The sequence below is a fragment of the Rhyacophila brunnea genome, unplaced genomic scaffold, assembly GCF_057557595.1.
Source record: "Rhyacophila brunnea isolate RB1 unplaced genomic scaffold, BYU_Rbru_1.0 scaffold_21, whole genome shotgun sequence".
NCBI lineage: Eukaryota > Metazoa > Arthropoda > Insecta > Trichoptera > Rhyacophilidae > Rhyacophila > Rhyacophila brunnea.
Genome location: NW_028232871.1, coordinates 22,363,646 through 22,390,147, shown reverse-complemented (window position 1 = coordinate 22,390,147; position 26,502 = coordinate 22,363,646). Strand labels below are relative to the sequence as shown.

Here is a 26,502-nt window from a genome sequence, read left to right as displayed (position 1 = left end):
AGATATACACGTTTGGTGTATAATGAATAATCTGAGTCATTATTATTATTATTATTATTTAGCCGGAGTGTGTATCTGGCAGCGCGAGCGAAACGGAGTTGACGGAGTCCTCCACTCGACACGTGCCATGCGGCGGGGAACTCCGTCGCCCGCTTTTCTTGTTTTTCTTTTAAATTTTTCACTCGGGAATGAAAATTGCTAATTGGTCGCCCCTGGCGTTCGCCGCCGCGAAACCCGAACGTATCCCGGTTAACTCGTGCGCCATTGTTGACGAAGGAGTTTCCAAATCATTATACTTGCTGTCTACTTAATTTGAGTAAAATCTCATCTCGAAAGGATGCAAGTTAGGTAACTCGTAAAATAAATTAGTTCCTCCGTTAGAAGTTTTGATGGCAAGACAGCGCGAGAACGTCTATCTCATAGTATTTAAACGTGATAAAATTACTGCGATAAACGCGAGATTGATTCGTTAAGAGAAAACTTTGTAATAAACGTATTAATAAATAAAACAGAATTTATGATTGTTGAAAAATTAACTACCTACTTAGTGTGTAACAATTTTATGGTAATCTTTCTTTTAGCTACAGAGATGTTAATATATAAATTCTCCGTTGAAATATGAAATATCGGTGAAAGAAAAGCAGGAATTTAGTTTTTATATCTTAGGTACAAGTATTTATCGTAATATATTATCGTTATATTTTATATAACTGTTCCGTTTTTTAATTTATTTTTGAACGGTAGCTATATTGTTTCTACTTATCGGGACTTTTACTCTTAAAATATCAGAGGCAAAGCATTATATCCGCACATTTTTAACGCGATTGTTTTTTAAGTATACAAGTAAAATTACATAAATAAACTTGTATGACATGAGCAACCATATAATATTGTACTTTTCAGTCATTTAGTGACAGGTGGTAGTAGGTAGTACCTACTGTTACCATCGTAATAATACATCGGTATGACGAGTGAACCGATGTATTATTTTAATTGTGATTAATTTGATCAAAGGATCGCCAGTTTGATGTTTGCTTGAAATTCGTGCCTTTTAGCAAGACGCTCTCGTATTCTAATACGTCAGAAGGGATCAATTCTCCTTCAAACGAGCTAGCTAGCGAGCGCCCGATTCAAAATATAACTTCCCATGGCTTGTTTTTTCGGAACAAGAAAGCGTCTTCTAATAAATGTCGAGCCTCTTTCAATAAGTTAAAAATCAATTCCATAACCATGTATAATTGTCATATAAAATATGTGTTTTGTCAAATGAGTAAATTAATTTAGTAGATATTGAAATAAACGTAATCACTCAACCATCTCGAATCGAAATCATGTCGATTTTTTTTGCCGTTTACCATAAGGTACGATAAGCTCTAGTGTGACACTACCTACCTAACAACAGTTTTAATGGTAACACAGCGGGAGAACTCCTAGTTAGCAAATTATAATATAATAATATGCAATCTTCACAAAAGTACTACCTACGAGAAAACTGAGGTTGATTCGTTAAATACTACTGTAATTTAATTAGTGTGGAACACGGCATGTTTAATTCGGTGCTTCGCGGATAGGATAGTCGCACGTGTATTGCATTGTGACTATTCCGTCGGCACGCGTCCCGGCTGCATCGACCGCTTGTTGCCAGGCTCGCTTCTCGCATTATTTTGCAGAGCAATTTTATTCTTTCGCCATTTTGCATCCGGAGACGACGCTACGAGCAGAAAATTAAACAACTGGTCTGAAAATCTGCTACCGTCCGTTCATTAATCATAATGTCGCATAACATCCATGTGGCATATTATCATTTAAAAATCTGAAACAAATGTCATAATTAATTGACATGCGGAATTGTGATTTATTGAAAAATATGATTCTTGGAAACGATTCATTCAAAGGAAATAATATTCTATATTATTTGGCATGAAATATACTTTAATTGAAGATACGACTATTCTGAATTGCTCTCAAGTCTCAATCAAAACAAAACAGTGCACCGAATCCGATAGCCGTTTGATTGCCAAAAGTTGACTAACTGAGTTCATTAATTGACACATTTGGTGAACATAGGGTTGACCCTGCCGATATAGATAATATCTGGGTTTACCATGGTTTTTAAATAGTTAACAAATCACCTATTGTAATGATGGGCATTGCTTCATGCGGTAACAGCAGTGGCGAAGGGTGACTTTTGGAAAAAGGTAGGCTGTGGAGTAACCACACTTGTCAGATATATTTACGGGAAATAAGAAGATAACCCAATATTACTACTGATGAATAGTTACACTAAATCGATGAAAGTTCAAAAACTCAATTAGTTTGATATAGTTAGTTTATAAATAAGCAATTAGTTTGAATTATGTATTTTCCTAAGCATTTATAAACGTAACGTACGCTCAAAATATATTACCTATCATCTTTGAAATATCCGTTGTTGTGTATAATATGTACCATAACAATTTATAATTTATCCCGTAAAACTAAACATTTTAAAATACTTCTATATTTAAAACACACACTTTGGTATAAATACTTAACTGATAAATAAAAATCGCGAGATAAATTATTTTATATTTTTAACAACAATCAATATATGTGATTGAATCCCATAGAAATTATTTTTTAAATTATCTTATTAATAATTATTTTAAATTGTGCCCTAGCGGATGTAAGCGCTAACTAAACAACTTATGATTTCGGAATAAAAAGCCAGATAGTGATCGGCGCAACGAGACTGAAGTCATACAAAACGAATCGTGAAATGGATCTAATTAATTAATAATATATGTAGTTGAATCCAGGCGGCGCTAGTTATGGTTATATGGTTATAAACCTTACCAAATAAAATAAAACTTCTAAATTCTGACGATAGATGACTCTCAATTGGATGGATTTTTCTGTGTATTTTTTTTAAATTAAATTATTTACTTGAAGATCTATTTTTCTTAGAAGGTAGGCTTTAAATAATCGCCTACTATGAAACCTTCGCCACTGGATAACAGTGATTATTGCTGTCTTTCGTTAAATGTAGGGTACACAAAAATAAGGAAAGTGGGTTACCTTCTGGGCGTGGCTGTAAGAAGCTACGATTTTATGAGTGCGGATAAACAGGATAAACTTAAACACGCGTTAAAGAATTATTTACAATATTTATATATGTAAGTATTAAATTAGGCACATAAACGGAACGTGCATCCAATATTGGTAATGTTTGTGGACATTCCGGAGTATTTGTGTTAACTGCGTTTTATTGTCTCACCCGCCATAAGTCATTTACCAAAATCTACTGCAAAACGGACTTTTTTTTGTATTTGCATCAGTTAGCCCAGGTTCCCTGCTATTCCAAATAGGGAACATTACAAATCTAACACGTCCACAACGCGACATAAAAATAATGAAAATACGTAAAATTATTAACATTATTCCAAAGCATCGTACCGTCGAAAGTTTAGAAGTAAGTGTATTTAATTTTTTGTAGGTAGGGGTTTGTTTTCTGTAAAATAGACTAGTAATCGTCGTAGCCTCGCACCCAAATTGAATCTCCCGTTTTTTATTATCATAGTGCAGCCAATGAAATACCTTGCAGCGCTTTTCTTACTTCCGTTAAAAAAACAACTCGTTCCTCGCTATCCACTTTTCCTATATCTATTTACATTCAACATTACATTTTCTTTTATATGAAGTAGATATAAATAATGTTTTGGGTAAGTTTCTATGGTAAAACTGCATACGTCGATTTTTGTCGAAAGTGAACTTTAACAACCGTGATGATTTTATGCTAACACTCTGGACAAAAGTACGTAAATTAAGGTTAATTTGAAACACCGCATAAAGAAAATATAGCTAATTACATGTTTTTAGGCATGGCAATTTAGACTTAGATTCTTTACCTATTCGAATTTATTCATTAAACATCAGTGAAACGCAAATAATTTTTAACTATAGGCGCGACGAAATTTTGGACTCGCTGCCATTCGGAGAGAGAACGTCGAGCTGGGAACACGTCAATTTGTTTCGTGATGGCGACGGGGGTATTAATTCTTAAATCGTGTAAAGATGACTAAAAACACACAGACAAATTATATTTCGTTTGGCATGCGTCATTTGCACCCGCGACCCGCAATCCGCGCATCGCCTAGCCACGATCTTTTTAGACCGTGCCTCAACTGAGGCATAGCCTTAACTCCTTTGGGCGGCAGGACGTAGACAAAATATTATAATAAATATCCACAGAAACCAAACCACAGCAATCAACACAAAATCGCATTACCAAAATATATTTATCACTAGAGGAATGCACCGGTGTAATGCCTCTCATACCAGCGCGTTTTCGTGAGCTTATTGAATGGCAGAGAGACACGGACCGGTTCAAATAATAGCAATTTACTAAATAAGTTGGGAATAGTGTTTTATGTAGATAATAATATATCAGCTATGGATGGATGTTATTTTATTATGGATTTACAAATTGTACTCAACAGGGACACTCAAATGTTGCTTGTTTTAACATTAAAAATTGCTCTCGTCTTAAGTTGAGACATAGTTATACTATTTACCCGAACACCTAAGATGTCATCGCATGTGACTTTTTGTGATGTTACCATTTCGTTAGTTGCGAATCGCAGCGTGTAGTGTGTGATGATTTATCACCCAAGTTCTCACGCGAATCTCGACGCACGCAATGTAATTTTAAACTGTTTAATAAACTAACCCTAAAATTTGACTGGTTTAAGTGAAACGTTATGCGACGATGTCAACGTTCATATTACATTATAATCGTAGTAGTTTATGTTAATATGTAGGTACGTCGAACAAATTCAATGCGGCAGTGATTGGAAACCATAACTGCAGTATAAATAACTACGTAATGTATACACGTTTGCATCTAGTCTTCTCATTACATTTCTTATATTACAAAAGGTTGCCGATTACATTATTTTAATATTCTGTATTATTTTTTTTCGTACAGGTGACCCAAAAACAACGTAATATTATGAATTTTATACAGTTGCTTATGAAGAGAAATTGCCTAAGGCCATGGCGCGAAGATTGTTTCTTCAATTATTTAAGATGCATGAATAATGTAACACACAAAATTATTTCCTCTTCGCTTTTGGGACTCTCCATACCGTTTGATTATTTCTTTGCATCCGTGCAATGGATTAAGAGGGCACTCTCAAGCTTTGTTCAGTACAGCCATCTCTGTATTAAGGCCATGCATTAGTTGAGGCACGGTCTAAAAAGATCGTTGCTAGGCGATGCGCGGACTGCGGGTCGCGGGTGCAAATGACACCTGTCAAACGAAATATTATTTTTCATATAATTCCAACATACGTTCATTTTATGTTCTGTTTATTGTTCTATTAGTAACAATAATAATATATTCATTGACATGTTTTCTTTTTAAAGTAAATGGGTAACGTTTTTAGTCATCTTTACACGATTTTAGAATTAATTGACCCGTCGCCATCACGCAGTAAAGTGACGTGCTTCTGACTCGAGATTCTCTCAGTGAATGGCAGCGAGTCCAAAATTTCGTCGCGCCTACAGTTGGAAATTATTTGGCGTTTCACTGATGCATCACCTTAATAAATTACATAAATATTGAAGACCACTCATAAGTAAATCTACCTGTAGTATTTTTTATGTTATCCCGTATTTGAATAAGCAGTATCTAAACACCGAACTATGTGTGTACAACGAACTTTTGAATTCAACCAACCCACACCTGTAATTAATGGATAATCGTCATTGTTTACGTAATGATATACCATTATTAAAATGAAGTTGTTTATTATTTGATTGACTCCATAATTGTAGTAAATTAGACAGCTCTAAATAATACAAAAATAAATCATCTACGATTATTGATGTGCCTGACTGAGTAGGCACATAAACATGTGGTTGGCTTTTGTAAATTATGTTTCAGTCGACGACATTTACCTGTGAGTTAAAACTATAGTTTCTTAAGGTTATTTAAATGTTGTCTGTTTACTTATTAACAGACAGGGAACTAACTATAGTACATATATATTTTCACCCCATTTATATTTTGTCATCAGTATCAATAATTGTATGTAGGTTTGGTATACTCTTCACTAGGTTTTTGCTACAAGATCGGCATATATTTGGAATCGATGTTAAGCATGATTACAATATAATATTGTTGAGAGTATCACGGTTGTTATCGATTTGGGTTTTTGTGCTTAACACCGTGTGTTAATTATTCTCCTTCATTTCTCGATGTTTCGGGATCTCTCATATCTATTGAAAATGAAAACATCGAGAAAAGAAGAAAGAAAAACATATGGTGATAACCTTAAAACCTAATACGTGGAACATGATTCATTGAAAATCGATTGTTCCTATATCGAGTTACGATTGGGCTAACGTATGTTTGTTTATATTTTATAGATGATCTCTAAGGGCTAAGATACACCGCTCTGCAAGCTGACGCAGATACTAGGTCGATTTGGTATGCCAGATACCACAATCAAACTGACCTAAACGCGGTAACTTGCAGCGCCGTGTGTGTTACTTAGCTCCTAGTAGGCTCTACCTAAGTAATACAGTCTGTCCAATTTTGACCAATACTGCCTACGAATTATTATAATACATTTAAATTCAGTTGTTTATTTTGTATTACTTACTTATTAATTACTTGTAATAATTAACTACGCATTGTTAAGAAAAGAATAATATATTATCATGTTAGATACTCATCCCTGATTTTTTATGGTGAGATCCAGACGTATGTGAATTATGTCTTCCATTATGTGTACCTATCTCATAATTATTGTATTTTATCATATTGTTAACACAAATGTATGTACTTAATTATTATATTATTTTTTTCCAAAATATTGTATGTATCATGTACCAGGGGAGATTTACTGACTAGTCTGTTTTTTATTTCTGGTGGTGCCGTGTCCGGCTCGCGACCCTCTGGCGGGCGCTCCCTGCGACAGTCGTTTGGTTCGTACGCCACTTTTTGTATTCGCTATTCTCCTACTACCACTTGCCACTATTATCAATCAGCTCATCACCATTACTCTCATCATCATATTTTCTCTGTATCTGTCTGTCGACTCCATGTATTGTCTCTATCTCATCACTATTTCATATAGGTAAACTTTCTTGATGTAGTTAATAATATACTAATGTACATATACCGAGATTCGTCTACCTACCTACTTAATTCAAAGTAAATCTTTATCTGTATGTTGTGAAATCAGAAGATGTACTTTGAAGTCTTGTAGATTCGCGTATAATTTTAACCTCTACTAGAATATTATATTTAGTAGACAATTTTAGTTCAAATAAGTAATAAAGGATGTTGAAATATTGCTATAGATAAACCATCTAAGCTTCTTTGTTATGGCGTATCTTAAAGTTTTCTGTGGGGTGGGTTACGGGCGTTTCAGTCAAGTGCCTCTACACTCCACCCCATATCATCTAACTTCATGACGAACTAATGTAAAAAGGCCTATTTGTTTTAACTATCTATACGAGTTTTATTATTGTTTACTTGTTGTCATCAAGAATTAGTAATATCTTTCTCGGTATATAACACTTATTAATCTTTATCTACTAACTGAAATTAATAAACTTGTTTCCAATTAAAATTGACAAGGCATATGCCTTTGTGACTTGTTCATAAAGTGGTTTTACTTGTTAATTGGTATTCGAAAGCTTTTTTCATTTTGGTGGCGGGTTTATTGTATTTTAGACGTTTACTTTCATTTAATTATAATGATGTATCAAATTTAACTAAATAGTTTAAAATTAAATTAACAGACACATATATAACTAAAATATTACGTTACAATATAAAATTTGTCAAAGTGTAATAATCGATGATAGTCGTATTTGTACGTACTAAATCCGTCCATTAGTAAGTTTCTGCAATCTGTCCCATTCACGTGTACACAATTCATCTTATGGCGTACAGTATGGACCTTTCGTTTATATCTGTTTACTGTGAAACAAATCATAGCATTATCATTGTATTGGTTGTCACCCCATATGTGTTATATTTTCGTAATATTATTGTATCATACATATCTTTCAAAGCATGTCCATGTTGGTGTAATCGGTCTATTGATGTTTCCTGTGCAAGATCAAACCTCCGTTATTAAATTATACGGGTGTGTTTCGTTCTCAAATTCGTAGTTCTGGTGGTATTTTATCTGCAACCATGATCAAATTAAATACACCTACCGAAACCTGCCCTGAAAACTGTAAATGGTTGTATAATATTTAATGTCGTTTATCCGAGAATGAATTGATTTACCTATATTGTCATATATTAAATATGATCACTGATTTTAACACGTCAATATTGCTGCCTGTTGCCATGTATAGTAACTGAATTTCGATTGTAGTGCTAGTTATTGCATATAACTACTTCGAATGCAACATTGTCAAACTTTTTGTATTTGATTGTTTGGATTTGATTTGGATTTTTACGTTAATTAATATGGACGAAATATGCAATCAAAAATCTTCATTTACCGCGAATTGGTCGGCAAGGTGCATTCGAAGTTGGGCAATCACTAGGACTACCATTGGAACTCGCAATTTCGGGTCTCGGTGCTACCTGATAACTAAAACTATACGTCGATTGTCGTTTTAACACAATATTCATGTCATCTTCCAATGTAAAAATACTCAAATAACAATGCTTATAATTTCTGGAGGGTTTTTTTCTCTACTTGTATCTGGTAAGAATCCAGAAATCTTGTTTTAATATTACCCGTTACCTGCAAAAACCTAAAAAGTATTCCTATTAGAAAAATCTTGGCATGAGACTTGAATACACATCTATCGACATGGCTATGTATTTTAAAGAATTTTATATTTAAATCTAGTTTCTAAAAATAATAATTTAAATATCAATTTAAACCGATAATCATTGTTAATTGTGTACGCACGATTGCTGCTTGAAATATTAGGACAGGCATTTTTTTTGTTAATTCCATAAAAATGTTCCCTAACTTTGTACAAAATAGTTAACCGATTTTATTGCGACTTTGCGTTTCCAACAGCTATCAATCTCGTTTTATTGAAAATGCGAAATATAAGACATTCATCATTTTAAATATGTACACTATTTCGAATGAGTTCTTGCCGGTGTTTCATTTGAATTCTAATCGAAATAGTTTTATTCTGAACCTAATATTAGAAAATAATATTTACGATCTATTTTTTTCATTTCGTCGTCGCCACCTCATAAAATAACTAATGAAGTCATTCATAATATAACCAACTAATATAATAATTTTCCTTTTTGTAATAACACGCTCATGAAGCTTTCTTCAATATGGCCGCAAAGATTAATAGTATTATTATTTCAGCAGTATTTTGCAGCTTCTGAAAAATGCCATTCTTTTAAAATAAATATGAAAATATCTTGAAATATCTGCCGGTTGCATGCGGTGACTTTTGAGATGGAGGATGCTCTTCAGAATCAGTTATTTGAAATAATATATTTCTTAAACTTGCTACATAAGTACATTTATAACTAATGCGGGACTTATGTGGAAAGTAGATATTTTTAAAATATGTATATTTTACTTCTATATGAGGAATGTAGCGATCACAACAACGTATGGAGAATATGTAAATATGTACCTACATAGGTATAGCAAATATCTATTTCCATAATATGTTATTAGCCTATTTCCGTCACTTAAATAAAATGATTTTATTCATAAAATTAGGTTTTATTGATATATGTGAATAAGCTACAATAAATTAATACTGCGCCTATAATATGGCTGTAGTGATGTAATTTCAATTGTTAGATGTGGTGGAAGGTTATCGATATGATTTCTTTAATAATTTAACTGTAAATTAATATCACCCCTGATACCCTATATAGTATATATATATATATTTATATCCGACCACATTTAGCGGCTCATGTGTGAATAGACGACCTTCGTCGATCACTATTTCACATGTCATATATAATGACATGGATGAGGTAGCAACTTGCTGTCTTTTTCGTTATATTTAAAACATGGTCAGCTATCACTTAACTATAAATATTATGTTTATACCCAAAAAAATATCATCTATTTTTAATGTCTCTACATTGATCATTTTGATCAACACACTTGTTCGTTCATGCAACGTTGCCAAATTATCTTGAATTCAGAACACACAGAACTGAGAGCTAGCTTAGTTCAACTAATGTTTACAGCTGTTGTATTGTTATGATGAGAGTTTTTAAGACCATTTTATATTTGAATGTAAATTACAAGATAATAATATTAGAAAAATAAATAAAATAAAATTTTGTGTACTAACATTATATTGTATTTTGACAATTACAAAAAAAATCAAGTTGATATATTATTTTGGAATGAGTTTGTTGCTTTGAAAAATGAAATTTGACTATCGATAAGAAAAATATCTGTTTAGTCGGTATCTTGATAAAATCATGAATAAAAGTATTTAGAAATGATTAAGACGATAGGTATTGTACCTAAATGAATGATTTACATGTGTGGTGTACGGTGTGGTGTACCTTAATTATTAAGGTAAGTAGGTACATGCAAAAAAATAATTCGTCCACACCAGGGATATGTACATACTATTGGAGAAGACAGATGAAGGTGTGAACTGTAATAAATCTAATTAGTTTTTCGGCAATTATAAATTTGTCTCCAGTGCCAGTGGCACCCATACTACTAAATAATATTTTGTATGAATAAAATTATCTTGTGAAGTGCATGTAAAAACAAACATAGCATTATGACCACTGTACTGCTTGGGCTTATTTTTTTTCCACTAAACAATGGCTACCTTTTTTTGTTTACTAATAATTGAAAAATTACTCATTTTACGAGATTCTCATTTTATGCCGTGTTTATTCATAAAAACTTTTTAGATTTTAGAACTGTATTAAATTTTATATTTGGCGTTTTTTAAATCATTCTGTTATTATGCCTACTGTTAATCTTTTCGATGCACCCCAACTATTTTATAACTTATTAATATAAATTCTCCACCTAAAAGGTACATATTAATAAAATAACCATACAATTTGAATTTGTGAAATGATACCATCTTATTATTAATTTTTATTTTATGGTTATGTTTTTCACCCTATGATTATTGGTTTTTCTCTTGTGCAGCACAAATTCAAATGATTTTGAATAATTCATTTTTTTGATTTTTTAGATAAATAAAAATGTGTATAACGCGAAATCCAAATCTGTACCTTAGCGTCAACTTGACCCAAGATTTTATAATATTTGTATGTATGTGATGCAATTTTATGTGATATAATAAATTATCTAAATTTGATGATAATTCACATTTGGAATTTTATTTTATAGTTATCTGTAGTGTGTTTCCTGACTAATATAAATGGCTATTTATCCAATACGTAGAAGGGTCGCATGTTACTATGTTACCATGAAAGGGGGTCGCGATCAATGGTTCATAATAAGCCAACAACTCAATAATTCAAGTGGATTTATTTGAAAATTACAAAAAATACACAGAATACCATTCATTTTACCTCGCCAAACCCAGGGATTCTACGGAATATTATTTGGGGATAATATGGGGAATACTACTGTAGAACATCATACTGCCCTTAACCTCAGTGATAGGTAAAGGGGCACGCCAAACATCCTGGCATGGGGCCCCGGTTCGGGATGTGGGGACCATGGCCAAAGCATAATAAAGCAAAAAAAAAAAAACTGTCTACGATGAGAATTTTCACATTCAATGACTGGTGTAATTTTGTCAAAGAATGCGGAAATTCATTGTATCAATGACGTTTCAGGTTTTTAAATCATTCGCATCTAAATATGATAACCCAACGCACCATTTAATTTATATTACAAAAAAACATTGTGTGGTAAAATAGTTCCCATATACAATATGGCGTGGTTTCACGTTTGAAGAGATGATTTTGAGAGACTCTTTTTATATAAACATCATTTGAAGAAAATGATTTTATGGTAGTTGGTTAACGACGAAATATAGAAAGAATTCCTGTTATTGTTCCAGATATACCTATAATAATTAAGAATCCAAAGAAATCATATTTCTAAATTAAAATATCGTGATTTAGTGACAACGCTAAATACATACCAGAGGAATACCAAGAGTATTTTCGTGGGCTTTCCAGACAGTGAAGATTATGCCTGTTTTGTACTATTATTTTGTTGATAAATGCAAACCTAAAAAACAACGAAGATCTTAATGTTATCTAGCTTATGTATCTACCTACAGAACCCAAATCATTAAAAAACAAGAAATTATAATATTATTTATCAATAGTTATATTTTTTGTTATTTTAACCAATATGCAATATTTGAAAAAACATGAGAGCCAAAATTTCTTAAAAACCCTAAATACAGTCAAATTTACAGGTACCAAAACAAAACATTTTTCACATAATTTTTCAATAGTGGACGAACTGTAAAATTTTTGTTTTTTCAAGTGAAAAACAAAATACCTTTTTGGTGATGCGTGTGTGTAAGTAAAGTGATTGGTATTATTTTGATTACATATATGTAATTATTTTCGTCGGAAATAATTTTCGAAATTTCCATGTCGCGCCAAGTTGCATTAAATCCATTAACCAATGGTTATACGGGTTCAAATCTCGTCGAGTTTCGTATTTGTTTTCAAATATGATTTTTTCTGGTGGGTATATATCTGAGGTGTTTTCAAGTTATGTATGTTCAATATATGGAATGTTACATTCTCAAAATCTTGTGAATTATTCATTGAATAAAAGAAATAATTCAAAGATGTTTATTCATTGAGTTTATTTATGTATTCATATTGGATCAATACAAGCAAGCAAAAAATAAAACATCTGGTAGGTCGTGCCATTTATTTCAACTTTAATAGTATGCTTATAGTTAAGCACATATCTACTAAAATGTAGTCTATACAATTATTACGCACTTTTTTTGCTATTCAAATCATTTGACGACCTCCGTGGACGAACGGTTAAGATTCTCGTCTACGAATCCGGAGATCGCGTGTTCGAACGCGGCGTGCTAAGTCAATTTTATTTGATTCATATGTGTTATTTTACGTTTAATTACTATAAAATATTATAGTATAGTATACTTGCGGCAAGTTCCGGAGCGGTGGATACTCTCAATATCGTGAAAGACAACAATTCAGAATCGAAACGTTGCTTGAAATGACTTCTAGTCCAAATACTAAACAAAAAAGTATCAAAATACTAAAAGTATTTTGATATCCATTAAAAACCCACTTAGGGTTTTCAAAGTATTTATAATATTACAATTAATAATAAGTATACAAAGTCATAATATTGTTTCAACGAATAAGAAAATGTATTCTGTCTTCATCTACCTATACGTATAGTATTTAAGCAAAGGCAAACGGCCTATCTGAATAGTCTTGATAATGGTGTCACTTTATTCAGGTGTAAACAATGGACCCGTCTCCAGCACCTGTACCTACAGTAAAAAATATTTCTTATGCAGTTTACGCAAAGGATATTTTCGCATATCATTGAAATTATAAAATTTCACGCACCGTTCCCTCACCTCCCTCGTCTCACCTTCCTATCACCTCTTCCTTTGCAGTGGCAACGTCGCACTCTCTGATCAGCTAAAGGCGATTAATAATGAACGGAAATAATCAACGAAGTCACGTTCTATATTCAGGGATAAAAAAGTATATGGGAGCCTATTTACTGCCTTCGAAATTATCACTTACCTTATCAAATTGAGTTATAGGTACCTACGGTACCAGCTCGTCGAGCTGGTCACAACTGCATATAAATCTATACCTGACAATGATCAAGTAAGTGACAAATGAGCCAATAAGTCGAAATGATCAGGTAACTCCGGTAATTTGTGGACGGTTTGATTCACCAACTGCCCTTAGACATACTTATATATATATATATATATATATATATATATATATATATATATATCTACATCTACAATATAATGCCACAATATTTTGTTGTTGTATGAATGACTTTGAGTACCTAGTTATTTTTTTGTAAAATATGGTAAGGGGGGGGGTCTTTTCTAAATAAAATGTTAATAATATACTTTGTAACAACCAATGTTCTACATATCGCAGCATTAATTACATTAATTATTGCGATTATTATGTATCATGTATTGGTCTCGCGTCGGCGACTGTTATCGAAAAATACTCTCATTTAATAATAAATTTAAAAAAAAAATAGCACAGTGCAATACTCACAATTGAATATCGTGCACCGTTGTTGCAGTCAGAGATAAAGAAATAAGTACGTGAGCAACTATGTAATAAATATTTATATTTATTAATAAATCAATATTAGTTTGTTCTTTTCGTCAGTTTAAATACCTTGAAGACGTACCTATGTATATTCTTACAAACCAGGCAGCATAATATTTTTATATTAATTAAATCGAAAAATCTATATAATTTAATCTGATAATCTCTATATATATTCCTTCGTATCGCTTTTAACTATGTTGGCCTTAAAGTTGATTGTGAATATTTACATAATGTTTCCAATAATTGAATCCAAATAAAGAGTTATCAAATAAGAGATAATTATTTTTATCTTTTATCTCAATAAGTTGATTATGTCACGAGCTGTGTGGCATGTTGCACCGTCTTGTTTTGGAACCACAATATATTGTCCATATTATCAAAATCATCTAATTCCTGCCAGAAAAAATAAGTAGTCGTATTTCTGTAGCGATCTTCATCGACAGTAACTGCATTGCCAATTTCGTTTTCAAAAAGGTGCCGTCCAATTACACCTCCAGAACATAAACCACGCCAAACTGTTAATTTTAATGGATGTTAAGGTGTTTCATTACTCCAAATGCGACAATTGTGCTTATTTACGGAGCCATTTAACCAAAAATGAACTTCATCGCTGAAGATGATTTTTTCATGAAATGAGTGTCCCTAAAGCCCACTAATTTTCCACGCACCAAATGGTTATTCGATTTAAGTTCTTGTGTCAACTGTCTTTTATACGCCTTCAAATGCAATTCTTTATGAAGAATATTCCATGTAGTGCCATAAGCAAGTTCTTGACAACGACGTGTAGGTAATTGATGGTTCTCGATTTTCATCCACACTTTCATTCACAACATCCATATTTTCAGCAGTACGTTTACGATTTTGGCTGGTTTGATTCTTAACATCACAATTATTACTTACATTTGACTCGAATTTTCCTATTAAATTACGAATAGTAAGCTCGGTAAGTCGATTATATTGACGATAAATTTCACGCAATGCCCGAAACGTAGCTCGAATAGTCATTATTGTTATAATATTTTTTAACAATTTTGTCTACTTACGCTGTAGAACAGTGTGTCCAGTGTGCCAAACAATACTGAACACAAATCTCAATTTTTGTGGGAATCAGAAATAATTGCTGCTATGACGTTTTAAAAATCTATAGTACTAATTTGTTAACCCTATATTACGTATCGATTTTCAATAAACTACCCAACTAGGTACATCGTGTCTGCGAATATTATGTCGTAATTTTTGCTGATAGATAAGCATTTACAAAGTAAACTACGGGAATAGAATGAAGGATACAGTCTTACTTTGAATGACTTTTTGAATATATGGTTTTAATCGTAATATAGAGAAAAACTCGTCATATTGTACATCGTCGCTACTCATAATTGTGTATCTAAACACATCAGATACCTTTTCATTTTACCTGCGTACTATATTCTCATTACCTACTTGTAAATACAACCTTGTTCGAGTCTCTGGAGGAAACGAGCTGGCGTTAAAACAATAATGACTAAAACATTTTCCTTCCCACACAATGGAAAACATTTTCTAGCAGCTAGCTTAATGTTTTTATACCGGAATGAAAATTATAATTGAGACCGCTTTTATTAGGGCCTGGTAAAAGAGGTACCTTCACAAGACCCATTAGGAATACCATTAACGTTAGATCAGAATCAAGTGTAAATTTACTTTATTTTTATTGTTATGTTAACTGTATGTATTTGTAGACGTCTTCCTCTTCGTCACCATAATGCCTGACCATCATGATAATTCTAGATTAATAAATAAACAGTCATTGCATTAAGATTTTCTAGGGAATACACATTGCATTCTGCAACGTAGGGCTACATCTGTTTAGAGGTGATTACCACAAAAAATATACTCCAAGATAGAAGTAGACTTGTCCTTGTACACATACGCATTGCGTATTTTTAGTTCTGACGACAGTTCGATTTTCGAATCGAATTTTTGCATTAGTAACAAGTTCACTATTTTCTTCTTGAATAAAATTGGTAGCGCTGAAAATAAAATGGCGGCTCGTGTTCTGGTTTAAAGTATGTTGCTTTGTTCACGACATTTATGTAATTATTCATTTATATTAAACAACGGGCAATATATTGATTTCAGCTGCCTACATAAAATTGACAGGGAAGTATCTTTATACAGGTATAGCTTAGTTTTATATTCAAATGTCTACTTTGATACGGTATATAAGAGATGGGTGTAATGTCAAATTGAAGTCGAATAAAATTATGCACTATCCATCCAATCCTATGGATAGATAAAGGTTTTTTTAACACCTTTTATTTACCAGTTACCACCATAGCTACTGATTTCTTAACTCGGGACCTAGCTGACGCTTGAGAAATCAGTGCTGCCCACTGCATGTTGGGATTCAGTTGTAAAAAGCTGCAAGTCTGGAATTTAGATTATCCAGAGGAGTAAGTATTGTCATAAAATAACGATTTAATAATTGAAACTTGTGACAATATTGTGACATTACAGCTTTGACTAAATGCGTCTCGAAGTGTGTAAAAAATAATATTATGTAGTATGTAATAATGTGTTCACTTGCCATATAAGGTATGCTATAATATTATTATCTACCTCTCAACACTCCCAACGCGATGGGGGTTGCAACTTGTGCATAATTATTACCGCATCTAACCGCATCTCCCATAAACCAACAGTCGCTCTGAGCCAACCTGCGGTTAATTGCACGTGTGTAATTCAGAACACCAGCCATAATGCCGCTGCGATTGCATTATCTTCCATATGCCGGGTTAATTACTATCACTACATATTGCAATATAACATCCGCCATGTTTTTCCAATTATTACAATGTATTATGTGTTATCTTGTACAATAATTTATCGTTTATTCTAAATGTGTTTCAGGTGTAGTAATATGTAATGTAACGTAATGCATTAGGGTATATTTTAGAATTATTATTATCATAATCAATACTGCGATAATCCTGGGTGGACTTTGGCTTTTTCCAACAACTCTTCACATATCCATACTCATAGTGTCGTTTTCCAGTTAAGTCCATCTAGCAGTCAACAGTCCATCTAGCCAGGGATTTTTTGGTAAGCTTCGTTTTCTACATCCTTGCTATGACGATACTCTATTTTCCGGTTCATTGTCGTTCACATGGCCCCAGCCAGAGCAGTCTTTCATTCAAAGTCGATTGAACTGCGCTGCAATCTTCATACAACATACATACCGTTGACATTTCATCTTCCTCAGAAGTTACAGTTGCCGTCACTGGTTGGCCCATAAATGCGACAAAGGTCTTTTTTTCAAAAATGTTTAGGGACCCTTCATTTTGCAGATGTTAATGTTCAGGTGTCCGAGGCGTATGTGAGCACAGGTTTTGCAAGTGTCATAGTATTATTATCCGCCAGGCTGCTGTACATTGTCGTTTTTCAATGTATAATATAAAATATACCGTAAAAGGTAGCCAAGTTTAACACTTCATTTTGACCGGATTTAGATAGTCTAATTACATGGGAGTTTTCACGTGTAATTTTCACTGTGATATAATGAATGGTCTTTTTTTGTATAGTTCTTCAAATAAAACTTAATATAACTAGATGATAATAAGTAACGTCTTATGTATACGTTTATTAAATAGGTAGTACACAATTTAACTTACAAATTTGTTCTGCTCATAAAAAATCATGCAGTCAGAACGATGGAGACTCGACGAACAGTAAATTATTTCTTACTATTTGCATTTCATTTTATATGTTAATTCAGTATCGTGTCGTATAAAATTTAATTCCTGTCTCAGAATTGTAATTTCCATAATCTCACTTACATACACATTCCCCATGTTGTAATCAGTCTCTCATCCCATTCACAGTGGATGTTTTAAAAAGCGGGACAGTGGGGTGTAGGGTGGCACAGAGACGCATTGCTCGCAATGTGGGTCAGTACAACGGGGTCGAAAGGGGTTGGTGCGGCGCCGCCTGACCGTCTCACGCCCTCAGACCGCGCAAAACTAACTGCCCGCTCTCGTTCGACGCCGCCTGCCGATGTGACCTTATACGTCTTAATACACCCCTGCCGTGACGCTTTCTGCGGTAATTAAATATATAGCTATCTGTTCACCGTTTACTATATTGACAGCGATCTATCTCCGGATAGTCATTGATTTCACTCGTGCGAAATATCACTGGAAGATAAAATGACCATAGCAATTGGCTACATAGTAGTTATGTAATGTTTTGCGTAGGTAGACTAACCTTTATAACATTAGTTATATTATAATATCATTGACAGAATTTTCAATTTCTCAATTAGATTTTTTACAATTCGACAATATTTTTTTTATTACTGTCTTGTGTTTCTGTTACGATATTATATTGAATTTAGACATACTAAATGTCAGATAAAGTAGCGCGTCTTGCTCGATTATTAAATATATATTTTCAATCGTTCGATCACTTCAAAAATAAGTCTTAGATATATTTTTTTATTTATAAACTAACTAAATTGGACGATAGTGTGATACATCTACAGTCACCTCCATAATAATATAACACCTGCGAGTAGGTACCTAAGTATAACTGTGTATTGTTTATCTTATGTAGTATTAGTTGAGGCCAAGTAGGAAAATGATACATATCAAACAAACATATTTTGACTTTTATGTATAGATCCATAACCCGGTACACCACACCGTTATACAGCGCCCGCTCGCGACAGGGTACATTTAATTTCTCGCGTCCAATAATGGCGGAAAGCTCATCATAGATGCGCTGGCTGCGGTCCCAAAAAAACTTACTATTATTAACATATTGCATCACTTTATAATATCGATACCGAAATTTTGGCGTACCGTGTCGCAATTTGTCTTCGTCACATGCGCATGTGCGCGTGTTTTATAACTCTAAACTCTAAACAGACTATTTATGAACATATTTTTGATCACTATAGCGATTTCATTTCACATTCAAAATATTTTTGTTGCATTTAGATAGCTACAGGCGTATGTGTAGTGAGTGTTAACCAAAAAAGTCCCGGGTCGTTGATTGATTATAATATTTAAAAGAATTTTAAAACGAAGTCAGTCAGAAGTTAGCCATGTGGTCAGTGTTTCATACTATAATTTTTCCCATAATCACTTCAGTATTGGACTGCTTTTTTTCACATTTTCACGCCCACGTGTTGTAGTTCTCAATTTGTGTCCCATGTTAATAACAACCACACAATTGTCCATATTCGCGTGATTCAACATTATTGTATGAACGTAATATTGATTAGAACTGTTTGAAGAAATACCGGAGTGCCGAACTCCGGTAATTCTAAATATGTGCTCGAATATCTACAGTAGGAGTAGAAAGTAGATGAATCTTAACTTTATAAACATGTTAACCATATCAACATCCATGCCCTAGTTCCAAAAAAAATATTACTATGACAAAAAACAACTTCTAAGCCGATTTAAATTCTCTAACTTATAAGTACATTGTCGAAGTAATAGGTTTCGTGATAACTTTGTAATGATTAAGATATAATGCGCCAGTAATTAATACTACGACAGAGTAAGTAAATTTTCATGGTACAAACTTTATCCATTACATCTACCCAATAACCCTGTGCAAAACGTTAAACGGACCCAGTAACTCTCGGCACGAATCGATCGATGCTCACTTGACATTTCGACATTGCCCGTTGAATTAATTCGACGGGGTAACCAACCGAAGTGCGCCCTTGTTAGTATTTTAGCGCTGCGACCCCCTGGCCCCCACTCGCCTCGTGTGACGTATGAGAGGGCACGTGACCGGAGGCCGGGGAACAATACTTCCTCAAATATTCATGCCCCGACTGCGGCGAGAAGAGCACCCCTTGGAGACAACTGAATTTGTTGTCCACCAGGCACGTCTGTTTTGCGGTAATTGAAAAGGTGTTTGCGCATTGCATTGGCCCACTGCGGATCTATGGAGCGATTCTACCTGCCTCGCTGTTCATTGGGTCTTGTATTTACAATATATTTTATATCATTGCCTGATTTATGTTGATCAGTTTTCATTCCATAAATCAATTCACCTATCGTTTTATTTTACCTCATGTGTTGTGGTATACAGTAGATATGTTGTAATTTAGTCTACGTTTTGGTTTCTTTATTCATTTATGTAAGTAAGTGATATAGTAATCTTTGTGATGAAAATGGTTTTTATAATTTATATCTAGCTTTCCTGTCCTTCTGATCAATATTTTCTTTGTAGGTTATTTATATTTAAACTATTTAATCTATATAATATAACATACTTTTGCCTGTCTACAAAAGTAATTGTAGATGTAGGACAAGCCGTTATTTAGAATAAAAGATTAGACCGTTAAAGTACAGTACATTTACGTTATACAGGATTTACTTGACTATTAATTTTCCATGCGTAGTAGCTATTTACACTCGTATAAAGCTCTATAGTATATCGACGATAAGAACTCATTATTATCTAAATAAATCTGGTAGTAGGTATGTCGACTTTGCTTTGAAAATGGGGACCTTTTAAAGAACGACGTTGTGCAAACATCTACATACTATAATTTTGTACCAAATACATTTCGTTTAAATTTGATGCCAAACAGTTAATAACTGTGGCATCAGCGAATACGATCGCTTTGTCTGTTCGCAGCCAAGTAGCTTCTGCGTCAATATCCGCCGTTCGGCGAGCTTTGTCGGGCGAAAGCTCCCGCCGGCAACTTGCATAGCAACAGCAATTTGACTTCACTTGCGCCCCGTGCCTTTAAACATGCAGCGGAGAGCTTCCGACGTTTGTCCGCCCGGCGCTCTAATCCAATCCCAGGGTGCACGACCCGTGAAATGTGTTTCAGGGCAAACATTAAGTTTTTATTTTAAGCTTTGGTCAGTAACATCATTGGTGTTTGCCCTTTGTATTAATCAGTTTTTCAACCACTATCATCGGGTAGTCTCGGTATTTTAGTTTGGATGGTTGCAAAAAATCGCCCACAGAGTATCTAATTAAACATGAGTGGCGTGTGCTTTTTGTAAATAAAATTAACCACACATGTTCATATCTGTAGTTACGTTCTCTATTAGAACAAAGGCTTCCGATAACTAACGTATGCTATATTAGTAATATTACACAGTACTATACGATACTCGTGTATAGCCTGTAGTAATAATTGCATTCGATGAATTTACCATGTACCTACCTATTTCGACGTTACATTATGGCAATTATGCAGGACTTTAGGTACATACTATATTTAATAGAAAACATTAAAATCAAAATATGTAAACATCATGTTGCCTTATTTAGTTACACAAATGTAGACCGTTGTGAGTTAAAGGAGCTACGGGAGACATTCATTTAACAATAAATTTACCCCGGTCGACTGTGACATTAAAAAAATAGTACGCTATTTCAAAACACAGTAATATTTTAATTTGAATTGCGGAGATGACATCAACTTCTTCGGATTTTGAAACTTCGGACAGCGTAGTTATAGAGGACATTTGAGTCTAACTTCATTGGTTAAGGGCACCTGCCTGCCAAGTAAAGTGTGTGTTCGAATCCCACTCTATTTAACATATTTTATAATATGTTTCTTAGGCTTTTCAAAATGATGTATTTTTAATAAGTAAGTGGTCATACGGACGTGAATCTAGGGGCGACTCCATTGGGCAGGCCATGTCTCAAGGAGAAAATATAAACAACCACTCGAGAGTTTCTTGTTCCATAGACTAAAAATAAACTTCAGTGGTTGGACTGCGTAGAAGATACAGCACTGACATGGTTACTTTGACGTAAATCTTCTACCCCGGCTAAAGTTAGTTTTTTTTTATATAAAACAACCCATGCGTGCATAGGGTCACCTAACGTCGTATCATCAAAAAATGTACGTCATACAATAATAATTACGCGCTCTTGAAATTAGTCAATATTTGCTGAAAGTGTACACGCTGCCCGAAAATACCCCGGTTAAATTTTCATGACGTCAGTCTGACTTCGGCCCAACTGTGAAATATTAAAGCGGGTTTCGCCGTCGACGATTTTCTTTTCAGCCGTCATTATCTGCGACCGGTTTAAAACCGACCGCCAGAGCGTCGGCGTAGCGTGATGCCAGCCAGTAACCGAACCGTTTCGCCGTGGGGATGATATCGAATGACTTAAATGGGATTATTATTGTAATCGACCGATACAACAAACGTTTCGAATGGATCGAGTCGAACTGGAAAGCGAATTATAGAGGCCATAAAATGGTTATTCTTTGAAATGAAACTCTTCGAAAACTCGATCAATGTTTTGATTATAATCTTGGCCTTTCAGTTATTCACTTTTTTGTACGTGTATTACCTAGCTACCTGTCAGACGCTGAAGATAGACTTTTATGAAATCAATTTTAAATATCTGAAACCAACATTACTTTGGATCAGGTGCGAATCATTTCGCATTGCTAATTCATTTGTTAACGAAGTTACACTGTCTACAATTTTTTTACATATTTGCTATGGCCATACTGAAATAAAAACGCATTAAATTTTCTATATGTACAATTCTTATAACTGTATTGTGACCTCGCCGGTAATCAAACGTAGAGTCCCCGGATCAGAACCCAGTGCCTTATGGACTGGACTACGAGGGCCGCACTACCAATTCAATCACGCCAAAAACATTCTAGAATGGTCATTAAAGGCTTAACACACACAATAGCAAAATTAGTTCCATGTAAAGGTCTACTATTACTTCTCCGCCGTATCACACTCCTCGGGGAACATAGGGCACGCACAGTCACGCCATTTCCCCTTTATATTGTGCAATTTCCCGTGCCTCTGAGACCTGCAGCCATGTAGCTTCCCTTGTGGTCTCGCTAAAGACTGTAAAGATTTCTTCGTTCAATGAGAATGGTGATAACGGCTATTACATGCGTTGCCAACCACCTTTTCCCATCTGGAGTGATGCTTTCGCTTTCTTGACGATGTCGCCCCATTTGAAAAGTGCACGTCATCGCCATCCGGATCTCTTCTCTTCTCAGGATAGCGACCAGGTTCAGTTGAAGAGCTATATAAATCACTCCATCTCAGTACAAATGGGATTGCAACCCCTTTTACCTATCTGTTGATTTTACTCTAAATAGCGAATAAGGAATGCCAAACAGATTCATTTCGAAGCATCGCGTTAGATTGTGGTCGTTATGTTTCCGACACTACTGTCTAAATCTACAATTTTTCTTTTGCTTCATCTCACGCACTTACGTGCGAAACATCCGCAAACTTTATCCTGCCTCATCAGAAAATTCCAATCGATTTTCAGACTATTTTCCCTAAGGCATTCTCTATTCTCTGACATAAAGGCATTTTCTGCGTTACCTACCTACTCATCCGCTTATTAAAATAGTACTATATATACAGTATATATACTAAATATTCCAATATAAAAAACATTCTTCACTTTTTCATTAATATCACCAAAAATGGTTGCTGATCGACAGTATTACGATACATGCTTGTGTGAAACTGAACTATTTTTCCAACGTATCAATTTATTGTTGACGTTGATTTTTACAGTATTTTTTCTGTATGCCTGTCACCTATGTATGGATTAGTACTGCTGCAGGTTATATAGATAGACTATAGAGTATAGACCAGGGATGGTGAACCTTTTTACGAACGCGTGCCAAAATCTCCCAAATAATATTTTTCGACTGTCTGATGTGCCAAGCAGTTTTTCATGGCGAAAAAATAGTTTTTAAGAATTCCATTAAAAAAGTTATTTTTGTCTTGTTTTCAAGATCCTCAAAGAGATCGTGGAAACATTTGAACCACTCTTCTTTCATATTATATTCTCCATTACTGAACGGATTTCCATTTTTAGAGATTATGTTTGAGTCAAAATAACAAGCAGTTATTTTATTATATTTGAATGACTGCCGATAATTAATTCCATAGGGTTTGTTGATTGAATATTTTTATTTTTAATTCCCTGATCCTAGGGACCGACCTATATATATTTACATTAAACGTAATGATTATCTTGAATAGGATTTGCCTGTTATTTTTTATACAATGTGATTTGTCATTTATGCATGAATTTCATCGTTTCCGTTTGCACATCGATTCGTAAACCTAATATGAAAAACCGAAGAAAATACGCATGGCTATGTCGTTATTATTTTTTAATATCATATAAGTAAGTAGGTACATACTTCAGTACGTATATATTTATTTGTAAAACTTTTTAATATATATATTTTTTAAAATAGGTATAAGTAATATATAAAATAGTAATTTCTTTTCTTTTCAAACTGAAATATTCGCGTGCCATGCAAAATCATCTCGTGTGTCATAGGTTCGCCATCCCTGGTATAGACTATAGATGAAACAACATAATAATACGAGCGAAATACTGGTGACAAGAAACTTATTCTTATTAGTAATTCTTGATGCTGTAAACGTAAACGTTTATACGTCTTCTTGGCACTTTTATGTGTATGTACCAATGGATTATTGGTTACTCTTGAGCCATTCAAAGTGGATGACCAAGCGGGGAACCAACGTCGTATTTTCAATTTCGGTGATGGGAGTCTGCATTATGCGTGATGTAATTACCGCATTCTTGATGAATACCTTTCGCAAGACTATACCTACTATAATTTGCATACATTGTATAAACCTTTGTAGCCAATTAAAAGTTTTTCGGAGTGCTTTGTAATAAGTACATAAAGTTGAAATGTGAAAAATTCGCCTCTTGGTTTGCGGCCGGTCAGCTTTTCTTTTCTTTCGTGCATTTTCCTTTTCTCTCTTCGCAACACGGCCGCGACCCTTTTCGCTCATTAGTCGAGTTCTAATTTGGCAAATAAAAGGCGCCATGTTATTTGTGACGTACGTGACGTCGCGTGGATTCCTTGTGATGGCGGGTCAGTCATTAGCGTTTTTCTGATTTATTGGTTTATTACATTACCATTGTGTGTACGTGATCCACACCTCGTGCAATCACAACGAAGTTACACGTTATTGTTTTTCTTCGATTAGGTATATAAAAGATCTAAACAAATGACTTGAGTACTTTTTCTGTTGCGAATTCGTTCGTCAAACATGATGTAGGTACATCAATAAAATATATAAAACCATATAAATACTAACTTCCCTGGATGTTTGAATTTACCATTGTCACCTTGTCCCTTCAATGCGATCTTTGTTGTCCTATCTCCATTCTACACGATCTCTTATCTGTGATTAATTATATTTATCTATAGAGTAGTATAACCTGTCAATATATGTGTGACGCGTTGTTAGATAAGTAGCATTACTGGTATAGATTTTATTTAACGGTAATTATTGTATTACTTCTGTTTAATTGTAAAGAAATTGGCGTTGTTTGTATATATATAAAATTTTATATCGTTATCGTTAACGAAGGAGCACAGTCGTTATCAACATACGTGATGTGATAAGATAGTAATAGGTAGATCATTGTTACTTATTTCTCCCTGAAATAATTCCACAAAAATCAATACGATTTCCAAGAATTAAATATGTTATGATGTATAATAATATGAGCGATTGGAAGAAGAAGGGGTGTAGATATCGGATCGGATCTCTAGAAAGTCTTAAAGGAGACCAAAGCTTGACCTTAAGTCTCATTGGTGTATGGGATTAATTTTTAAAGATCTTTTCACCGTATTGCGTATTGTTATTTTGTAAGTTAGCAGATTGAAATGCACTTGTTTATAAATATCCGTTTTATTGTAGTTTTCACTTTCTATACAAACGATATACGGGCTTGACATATTATTTAGGATAGTGATGCTCATCTAAATATTCTCAAAATATCTTGGCAATATCTTCACACATTCTGCTGAATCTGATGACCCGTGTCACATTTTCACTCATCAACGCACAGCACGACACGTTATATCATGCAAAATTTAAACAAAGTACCTGCACACTACTGACCATACGGATTAGCCAGTGTCTATGATTTTAACAATAAAATCTATTGAATTGACTGATACCAGAGTGTATTTTTTTCTGCTTCACTTTCATATCCGGTGGACAAAAAATCTTCACCGTCTTTAAGAAAAATGGTTATACTCACTTTTGCTGGTGCAATGCTGTTCTTATCAACTAGGTACTCAGTCTAATCATAACCATGGCAAAGTGACGTTTGCGAAGTCTATTGTCTCGTGAAATTCAGGGTGGACTCTCAGTGACTGTTCTGACGTTTCTCGTCACTCGTAC

At 34.0% G+C, this 26,502-nt stretch overlaps 1 protein-coding gene across 1 annotated transcript in view; it reads left to right on the top strand.

The window, feature by feature from the left end:
* The window catches only part of LOC147070858 (glycogen synthase kinase-3 beta-like), a 135,590-nt gene that overhangs the window by 31,330 nt on the left and 77,758 nt on the right, over window positions 1-26,502 (top strand). The window contains exon 2 of the mRNA XM_085948961.1: window positions 6,918-6,972. Coding sequence (XP_085805087.1) covers window positions 6,918-6,972 — 55 coding nt within the window. The remainder of the gene's footprint in view (window positions 1-6,917; window positions 6,973-26,502) is intronic.